This window comes from Triticum urartu, chromosome 3A (genome assembly GCF_056163025.1).
Source record: "Triticum urartu cultivar PI428250 chromosome 3A, HENAU_Tu73, whole genome shotgun sequence".
Taxonomy (NCBI): domain Eukaryota; kingdom Viridiplantae; phylum Streptophyta; class Magnoliopsida; order Poales; family Poaceae; genus Triticum; species Triticum urartu.
In genome coordinates, this window is record NC_141875.1 from 462,010,215 (window position 1) to 462,020,441 (window position 10,227).

Here is a 10,227-nt window from a genome sequence, read left to right on the forward strand (position 1 = left end):
AACAGTCAGTATTAATAATAAAACAGAGGGGATGACGCAAAATTTTAACCGAATGAAATGAAATAGAACGAAACATCAGCTGCCGCGCCAGAACCTCCATTAGAGCGGGAGAAACGCAAAATTTCCCCCCAATCCTCCTCCGCCTTCTTCGATTCGTTCTCCGGCCCGCTCGAGAAGAGAACCTGGGTCCTCCATGGCGACTCTCTTCCTCGCCCTACAGTGCGTGGAATGCTCCACCATGCAGGTGGGCGCCTCGACCAAGCAGTCCACCGATTTCCGCTTCTGTTTGTTCCACCATTGATCCGATCTCGTTTCTGTGTTGCCCTTCGACGACCCAGGTGAAGCAGCAGAAGAAGAGCAGCAACAAGTGGGCGTGCGCGGTGTGCAACCGGCGCCAGTCCGTGATCCGCGTGCACGCCCGCGGCTACCGCGCCGCCGACCTGCGCCGCTTCGTCCAGGACGCCAACCTCGCGCGCGGCCGCGGCGCGCCGGTGCGCGAGGCGGACTGGGACCCGCCGGCGGCCGGGGATCAGCAACACGAGACCCCGAGGGAGAGGAAGCGGATGGATTGGTCCGAGTACCTGGACGACACCACCGGGGAGCGTCATGGCGGCCGCGGCTCTGCTGATTCCCGTGATGATGGTATGCACCGGAATCGTACTAATCCTTCTCAAGCTTGGATGCTTCGAATCTGCTAACTTACACTTTATCATTCAAGGTTTAATTTACAGAGGACTTCCTGGACTGGAATCATGTAAACCTGTAGGGCCTGCTGGGCTGTGATCTGAAATTGACATGCATTTATATGTTATTTGGAGCAATTCATACAGCATTACCTATGCCAGCACTAGAATAAACATCTCACGAGTTCCTAGTACTGTGTACCTGCATTTAAATGCTTATTGCCTGTTATTATTTCTCCGGGAACTGGAACCAGATGGTTAAGTTGCTGCATTTTGCATTCAGGATATGGCCGTACGTGGTATGCTTCTAAAAGTTGCATACATGTTTATTCATTAGCAAATTGCATTTTCCATTACCTACTGTAACATTGCTTGCACAAGACATTTTTGTTGCTTCTCTTTGCACATAACACAATGCAAGTCGACTATGTGTTGCACTTTGCACCTGCTTTTCCAATCCGACCTAATCATACATTCATACCTGTGACCGTCGTGCCTGGCTGCTGATGCAACATAAGTGGATGATGTGGGGTGATGGACAGCGTACGGCTGGCCCTGTCTGTGGTGGCAAGGGTTTGATCATGCTCTGTTTCAAAACGAAATGTTGCATATTGCAATACATGACGTGTTATATGCAAAGAAAACCAAACCCTGGTCTTTTACGCAGATTTTGTCAAATTAGATGGCGAAACTCGCAATATACTCTCTATTTATTCTCAAAATTTGTTAGCATCACATTTCTAGGCATCGAATGGCCTCATTTCCAATGCATAGCCCAATTATTTTGAAATTTGAATGGTAATGGCCTAATTGTTCTCATGCTGCAATTTACAAACATATATAGGGGTTGAAGTGACAACTGAGTTACCCCAGGAAAGACCTAAAGCTCCTTCCTTGAAGAGGCCCCCAAAAGCCCAATTGGGTGTAGCTGGAAAGAGGCCCAAGCCACCAATCAACCCCTCTTTATCCAAGATGCAGCAAATGGAACAAGGTCCAACTTCCTCAACTGTCTGCTCTGCAACTTCTACTGCTGAAGGTAACATATGAAAAATCCTGGTCACACTTTCTTACACCTGTCGTGAGCAAAATAGGAGAGTTGAAATAATCGTTATTGTTTTGTGCAGCACAAAGATCAAAGTTCAGCAAGTATTTGGACAGTAGCTTCTTTGAAGATAGAAATCAGGAGGGTTCTGGGCTCCATTGGACTGACCTTGATGAAAGTGCTCCCACTACTGAGGTAGTGGTGGATGATGAGGTACACCCTGATTTCATGTGATTGTTCTGGTCTGGGATTGCTACTCCTATATCCTATATATTTAAAATAGCAAGTTGTAAGATAAGATTAAATGTGCTGTTGGCAAAATGTTACTCTGTTTGATAGCACTATGGACTTTTGTGAATGCTTTGAGTTGGAAGAAAAGAGTACTGAAAGTAAATTAGGGTACATACTAACTTTTCTACGCAATTTAACAGTGTATCTGCTCAGCCTCTTACTACGCACCCACCTTCATCCTTGGAGTTTCAGATACATCTATGTTACTAAGATATTCTTGTCTTCAGATAAGTGTTGGATGTAGGAATAGGAATTATAACTCGGAATGTTTTGTTTCATGTATAGACAGTTAGGCACTACTGCACGAGCCCATAATGCATCAATATCTTTAGCCTTCTTCAGTTATTAATATTTGAACATATATAACATGATGGTGCTAAAACCAATGGAAACATGTTCTAAACTGCTAGTCTCTACTCTCTAGTTGACTGAGCACCAAACAACTCAACTCCAGTTATTTTTTTTATAACTTGCTAAGTTTATTTCTCCCAAATCTGGGTACCTTTCTAACTTTTATAATATTATAAGAATGAGGCAAACCATCATATGGTCGTCGTAGGACTGTTGGACGCGCTATAGAAATACAAACCATACAGCTACGCCCAATCGCTTCACTAAAATGGAAAAGGGAATGCCTTTACCCTTTAATCATGAGCTTTCTTTTGCATATTAGTATCATTTATAATCTCTTGAAAGTTGAAATGCATAGTCTAATTTAATTTGGCGATACCATGCTTCTCTCAGCCATGCACAAAAGTCCAGGCAAATGATTGCCTCTTTTCTGTTGGAGGGACAGAGCCATTAGTTAGCCACATTGTCATAGCACTGTTGAAGGACAAGCAATTGATTAACTCGTTCATATTTTTGTCCCAGTACCTTCATATCTGGGTTATACAGTCAATATTAATAACCTAATCTGTCTGGCTAGCAAGCGAAAGGCAAATCACTAAGAATGTCCCATTGAAATTTCCCAACCTCGCATTTTATGAATCACAAAACCGTGATCAAGTTCAGACCGTTCCGTTGTTGTGTTGTAGTGAGGGATGCCGTTCAGTTTCATTGTTTTCTCTTTCTCTCTCGTTCAAGCATCACGTTGTCAGTTTCACTGATAGATGTTGCTGCTGCTATTGATCCATCCTGAATTTGCACGAGTATAGTGCTGGAGGTAGTTCACTGGTAAGCCCGGAGCCGTGCCTGTGAGGTGTCGTGCTTTGTAGTGCACCTTAAAGCGAGCAAAGGCCGACAGCTCCGCGCGTCTTGGCATATATTCCTCTAGTGGTACCGAGCAGGAACAGCTAGGCACCGCATGATACCCAGTTACGGCAAGCAGCACGGCATCGTCTCGGCTTTCGATCATGACGTTAAGACCCTGAGAGGGGCTTCTATGTTTTTGCCCGTTGACGTTTCCTCATGCGTTTGTTTTAGTTTTATATACAGCTGCCTATCTGTTGTTTTTTTATTGATTGAAGGTGTAGGAGTACCATCCTTTTCAAGAATTGCTAGTCGTTAATGCACACCACCAACATCTCCGCATCAAATTGCCTGATGTAGATGCAAACTCATCTACAAACGCAATACATTTTGGCCCGCGTCGTAGGCTTGCCGTTTCTTTCCCTCTCCCCCACCTCAACCAAAAATCTGCTGCGACGCCATTTTTATAGAACTAGCTGGGCATTTAATCTGGCAGCTGAGTACTGCACCCTCTTCTGGTCGCTTCCGGATGTGAAGTCTTTGATACTACATTTTGATCGGCGTCACATTCTTGCGGGTGGCAGCTAATTTCATGGCGAGATATCTTGCGTGAGTTGAGCCGAAAGCTTTTGCTGAGCATAATTGAGTCTATGATGATCATGTTCTCGCCCTTTATTCCCTCCCTTCGCTTTTCTCCATCTTTTCCTTTCCCGCTTCTCTTTTATTCAAGGAAAAGTAGTTGTGATTATTTTCAACTCTGGTTAGGTCAAGTACTTAAGAAATTCATTCCGGTGGAGAGAAAACGGCCTCTGGATAATAGAAGCCGTTACGCATTACCGTACAGGCGCGAGACAGCTACCTGCCGCGGTGACACGGCGTGCTTGCTTTTCTGACGGCAGCGAGATGGCAATTGGCAAGTGCGAGTATGTCACAAAAATATTGGTTTCATTAGAACGTGATGAAAATGAGTGGGACTATACAATCACGTGTTGCATCGATTGCGGCAAAATCGTCGTCGTAGAAATGGAAAAATAACGCACCGTGAATTGTGGGGTTGGAGTGTCTGTCTCTTATACGGCCCGATCCCATGCTAACCCTCACAGTAGATCATTATTGTGCAATTACATGCGACGCGAGACAGGTCAAATCCAACCCCCATCTGGGCATGATTCGCTGTTCACCCTGTACCGGCGGCCAGCGCGGGCGGTGGCCCAACCTGGTTCCCAGCGGCAGCAGAGAGCCGGCGGTTGGTGGTTGTTGGCTGGTCCTGGTCGATCCATCGGCATTATCGATTCGCCGGGGCAATGGTTGGATTGGTTAACCTCTCTTTCTACGTCCGGCCTGTTTGCCCGTTCCGTGCTTCCTCCGCTCTGCCGTACTTGGGAACGGGACGCTGCAAAGAAGAAGGGGAGAGAGATGCTTGGCTTTGGCCTTTGGGACGTCGTGTCTTTTGGCGTGGAAGGAAGTGATGGTGACTGGACATGGCACATTGCACAGCGCCACTCGTCCTGATTGAAGCGGGCCATTTTTATCGTTAACACGTCCGGAGGGCAGGAGGTGCACGCGCCACCGACCGCACGCACTGTCGTGCCGGATAGCAATTGCTGTAGATGGCCATCTGCTCCTTAGCTGCTTCCGGCCGTGCGTGCTTATGTTTAATGGCTGGCTGATCGTGGTGCCAAACCGGAGATGTGTCCGTTGCAGCGGAGCGGAGCAATGCGCCTGCCCTCTGTATCATCACCCGATCGATGCAAAGCTTAAACTAGTTCATTTCTTTCTCTCTTTTAAGTAGCACGCTTAGACGAGACACTAATAAAAGCATAGTAGGGAAGATGGAGTGGTGCAGTTAGGGCAACTCCAACGCGCGACCCCAAATGATCCGGCCACGTCCATTTGGAGATAAACGGACAGAATAGGCAGCCCAACACACGGGGCAATTGGACCAATATCCGTTTTTGACCCATTTCTGGCCTAAATTTTGGCCGCGCTTGCGTCGAAATGGACAACGCGCAGACGGGTGGGACGCGCGCCCTTGTCCTCCTCTGGACCATCCGTCGGGGACACACCCGCCCATTTCACCTCCATTTCGCCCAAAACCCTCCCGCACCCCTTCCCTTCCCTCCACCATGGCTGGCGGCGTGACGAACCCCGTTGACCCAGCCATGCCCGCATCCCCTGTTGCGAAGAAGAAGACTACTAAGAAGCCGCAGTCGGAGCTCACGCCGGTCACCAAGCTCGATGCCGAATCGGCCAAGAGGAGGAATCAGCGGACAAAGGTGGCGGAGAAGAAGGCCGTTGCCGACTACGCCGCCGAGACGGCCGCGCTGCGTGCCATGCAGCACCAGGACGACGTCGACAACAAGGAGTCCATCGTCGCCAAGGTGCACGCCTTCCTCATGTTAGGGTAGTGCCGCCCCCTACTGGCCATTCTCTCGGTCGCTGCCATGGCCGCGACCAGCACAGGATCGTCGGCCGTTCATCCTTTGCAGCACCGGTCCCAGAGCTCGTCTGTCACACCTGAGACGCCAGGGTATCGTGCGCCGCCGCTGCATGGCCATGAGCAGACAAGGTTTTCCACATCGTCGGACTACAGCGTGGTTGCTCCGGCCACATCCGCGGGCGTCATCGACCTCAACATGACGCCGAGGGATAGTGGCGCTGGCCAGCCAGCTGTCTGACAGGGTGCAGAGGAAGCAGCCCCGGTCGATCCCTTCGGCCAACATGGCCGGCCCCCGCAGGCTGTTTGACGAAATGCCACTGCCGACGCCGACAGTCGACGACCCTGACTTCGAGGGTCGTGGTGAGGCCTTCCACGTCGACGGCCAAGGCCAAGCTTTCGATCCCGAAGAAACCCAAAGCCAGGACGACCGCAACCACTATGGTGACACCTAATTCGCCGTCCATGATGAAGATGAGGACGACCATGGAAACTCATGGCATGAAGGTGATGACTTGTATTGTGAAGATGAGGAGGAAGAGGTCGACATTGCGGAGGAGCCCTTCTTCATCGATGAGCTCACCCAAAGGGCCAAAACACAAAAGAAGAGGGAGAGCATTCACACGGGATCATACACCCAAGAGGAGGACACTTTGATTTGCGAGAGTTGGATGGAGATTGGCCAAGATCCAATGGAAGGTGCCGAGCAAAAAGGATTCGTCTTTTGGTCAAGAGTTCACGGAGACCTATCATGAGCGAAGGAAGTTTGCCCCCTACCAATTTGCGAGCACCCGCGACATCAACTCAATTCAAAAGAGATGGGGGTTCATTCAACAAGAGTGCAACAAGTATTGTGACTCGCTTGAGAGCGTCAAAGCCCATTGAAAGATCGTGGATGTTGCCTAGAGGGGGTGAATAGACGCTTTAAAATAATTATGGTTTAGGCTTGAACAAAAGCGGAATAAAACTAGCGTTTAGTTGTTAAGCATAAAACCTAAAACAATAGGCTCACCTATGTGCACCAACAACTTATGCTAAGCAAGATAAACAACTAAGTGATAGCAAGATATATCATGAAACACTATGGCTATCATAAAGTAAAGTGCATAAGTAAAGGGCTCGGGTAAGAGATAACCGAGGCACGTGGAGACGATGATGTATCCCCAAGTTCACACCCTTGAGGATGCTAATCTTCGTTTGGAGCGGTGTGGAGGCACAATGCTCCCCAAAAAGCCAATAGGGTCACCGTAATCTCCTCACACCCTCACAATGCAAGATATTGTGACTCCACTAAGGGACCCTTGAGGGCTGTCACCAAACCCGTACAAAAGGCAACCCGTGGGGGCGGTCACCGGTACCCCTACACTTTGGCAACCCTTGGGGCGGTCACCGGAACCCGTACAGATTTTTTGGGGCAATCTCCACAACCTAATTGGAGACTCCGACGTTTGCACGAAGCTTTACACTACAATGATTGAGCTCCGTAGCACCACCAACCGTCAAGAACGCCCAAGCACCCAAGAGGAACAAGCTCTACGATACCAAACACCCAAGAGTAAAAAACTGCTCAAACTTCACATCCCAGTATCATCGTGAAGAACTCAAACCTATGCACCAAACGCAATGGCAAGGGCACATAGATAGCCCAAGTACTTCTCTCCTGGATCCCATCACAACAACTAATGTTGTGGAGGAAAATGAGAGGAAGAACGAAGAAGAGAATACAAAGAACTCCAAGATCATCCAAGAGGTTTCCCCTCACATAAAGGAGAAAGTGGTTGGTGGAAACGTAGATCTAGATCTCCTCTCTCTTTTTCCTCAAGAATTAGCAATAATCATTGGAGGGATTGAGAGATAGCAATCTCGAAGAAGGTCAACAATGGGGAAAGAACACGAGCTAAAAGGATGATATACATTGAGGAAGAAGACCCCATTTTATAGGACCTCTCGAATCCAACCGTTATGTGCTCAGCCCCCACACAAGCGCTACTATCGCTCGGGAAGTAGATTCAGGAAAATAGAGCAAAAGCGAGGAACCTTGGGGAGGTAGAGCCGTCGGAGCGGTATTGCCGCTCATCCCAGCGATACTGCCGCCGGAGATGCAGAACACATGAGTAGAGTAGGTAGGGCAGAGCAGAGCACGACGGTAGTACCCCGTCAGCGGTACTACCGCCAGACTGGGATGACTACTGCTTAAAGATGGTATTGCCGCACCTCACTACCGCCCTACTATTGTTGAACCCTACATGAAAATGGAACCCCCAGAATAAGCGGAAGTGTGCGCGGTACTAGAACAACAAAAGTATTGCTTACAAGCGGTACTACCGCCCGATTGGGACGGTACTGCTGCTTGCAAGCGGTACTGCTGCTTGCAAGCGGTACTACCGCTGCCCAGAGTGGTACTACTGTAGGGGTGCATCAAGCAAGCCCCAAGCAAAACAGATGCATCAAGAAAATCGAAACTGCCATAACTTCTGCATATGAGCTCCGAATTGAGCAAACTCAAACTTGTTGGTTATAGTGAGAAGAGGCAGCAGAAAAATGCCAATGATATAGAGATGTGAAACCTCTATGAATGAAGAATAGGCAACAACTTCAACATCGAAAACATCATAGAAGATGCATATGAACTCCGTTTCCGACAAACTCGAGCTTGTCGTGAAGATGACCAAAAGCTCCAAACCTCACAATGAGAAAAACCAAACAAGAACCAAGAAATATGATGCCAAGGATGCAATGGTTTGAGCTCTCTACGAACGATATGATCAAGCTACTCACTTGAGAGCCCCCCTTGATAGTACGACAATCGATCCTATAACTCAGTCTCCCAACTAACACCATGAGATCGGTAAAATAGAAAACCTATCAATGGCAAACCTTTGCTTTGCGCATAATCCACTTGAGCTAGATGTTGACGATCTTGTCCTCCTCAAGATGGACTACCTTTCTTGATTGCGTTGGCTCGATGAAAACTAGTAGATTGCTCCCCCATACTCTACTATGGGTGAGCTACTCTTCGGCGCATCTTCATAAGTCCATTGTCACCACAATGGACGGCAAGCTTCAAGTATATGATCTCTTCGTGATGACCCACTTGAACTTGCACACCGCAACCTAACCCCACAAAGAACTCTCACTTAGAACATGGGTTAGCGCACAAAGCATAATGGACAATGCTTACCATGCCATGGGATCACTTGATCCCTCTCGGTACCTCTTCTACACTTTGTGTGTTGATCAACTTGATTCACTCTTTGACTTTGTATTGATCAACCTCTCACATGACCAATCTTTAGATAATTCCTTGAATTACACCTTGGTCATCACATACTATCCTTAAAACCAACAAATGGACGTTAAGAAAAATCTATGGACAAACCCTTCAAATATAACTCAAGGCAACCATTAGCCCATAGAGATTGTCATCAATTACCAAAACCAAATATGGAGACACCGCACGTTCTTTCACCCGTCCCTTGAGCGGTCTAGGCCTTGGTGACTTGGTATGAACCTTTTGTTTTTTCATCTTGTGTCCTTTCTTCTTAGCATTCCATTTATATGTTTCATGCATCTTGTGTCCTTCCATGTTACAATTGCGGCCACATCTTTGATTGTGCAGGCCTTCCAATCTTTGAAAGCCTTCAAGGCTCGGCACAAGAACAAGTTGGTTACTCTCACGAATTGTTGCTCGCTCATCAAATATTGCCCCAAGTTCAAAGACCAATATGCCGCTCGTAAGAAGAAAGGAGGGAAGGCGGCCATGGCTGATGAGGGTGACTTGGTCAAGAGGTCGAGGGGCAAGGCAAGCTCCAAGGCCGACGAGAAGGGTGATGCATCTTTCATAGCTTTGCAAGGAACTTGGAGAACATGATGGGTCAAAAGAAAGTGAGGGAGAAGAGGAGGAACAAATGAAGATATACCTAGAGCTCCAAACGAAGAAGCTTGTCATGAAGGAGGTTGTGAAGAGGAGGAAGCTTGACATTGAGAAGGCCACACAACTCAAGAAGCTCGAGATCGAGGCCACCAATGCCGACACCAAAGTAAAAGAGGTGGCACTCGCGATCATGAGCGTCGCCAAGAACAACACGTCACCGGAGAGGAAGGCTTGGTTCGTGAACCAATAGAAGGAGATGTTCGCCCGCGATGGCCTGAACTAGGTGAGACTACGGCCGTGGACTATGCCCGTTCATTTTGAAGGCTGGCTGCTGTATTGGCCGCTGACTTTGTTGCCGGCCCCAAAACTCATTCATTTTAAAGGCTGGCTCGTGTGATATTGTTTTGTTGCTGGCCCAAAAACTTTGGTCATGCAAGGGCAAGGCTAGTGTTTGGTTGACCGGCGTCGTACTATTGAAATTGCCATGTTTCAGTGCACATTTTTGATGGGAATTCTGAATCACGGCGCAGTATTATCCATCAGGTCAGTAGGGTCATCATAAGCGCAGATGAAGATGCTAAACCCCGCTGGACCCGCCTCCACACTTTTTTTTGAATGTTGGCAAAGCTTGCCAAATTCATTGATCAGAAGGGGAGTAACAGAACACCTCCAACGGAGGAAAGCACAGCAAAAGGGCTGGTGCAGAAAG

At 48.0% G+C, this 10,227-nt stretch overlaps 1 protein-coding gene across 2 annotated transcripts; it reads left to right on the top strand.

Annotated features, from left to right (window-relative positions):
• The first annotated feature begins 57 nt into the window (after positions 1 to 57).
• On the top strand, positions 58 to 9,899 carry LOC125544339 (uncharacterized). Of its 2 annotated transcripts, XM_087547354.1 has the most exons (5): positions 58 to 244; positions 339 to 642; positions 1,528 to 1,719; positions 1,808 to 1,938; positions 9,264 to 9,899. In XM_087547354.1, exons 1-5 carry the CDS (start codon positions 194 to 196, stop codon positions 9,513 to 9,515), a joined length of 930 nt encoding a protein of 309 aa, XP_087403480.1. In that variant the 5' UTR covers positions 58 to 193; the 3' UTR covers positions 9,516 to 9,899. The 2 variants fall into 2 exon arrangements, with proteins under 2 accessions (XP_087403480.1, XP_048563945.2); XM_048707988.2 differs by lacking the exon at positions 9,264 to 9,899 and having other exon boundaries at positions 1,808 to 2,119.
• The last annotated feature ends 328 nt before the right edge of the window (positions 9,900 to 10,227 follow it).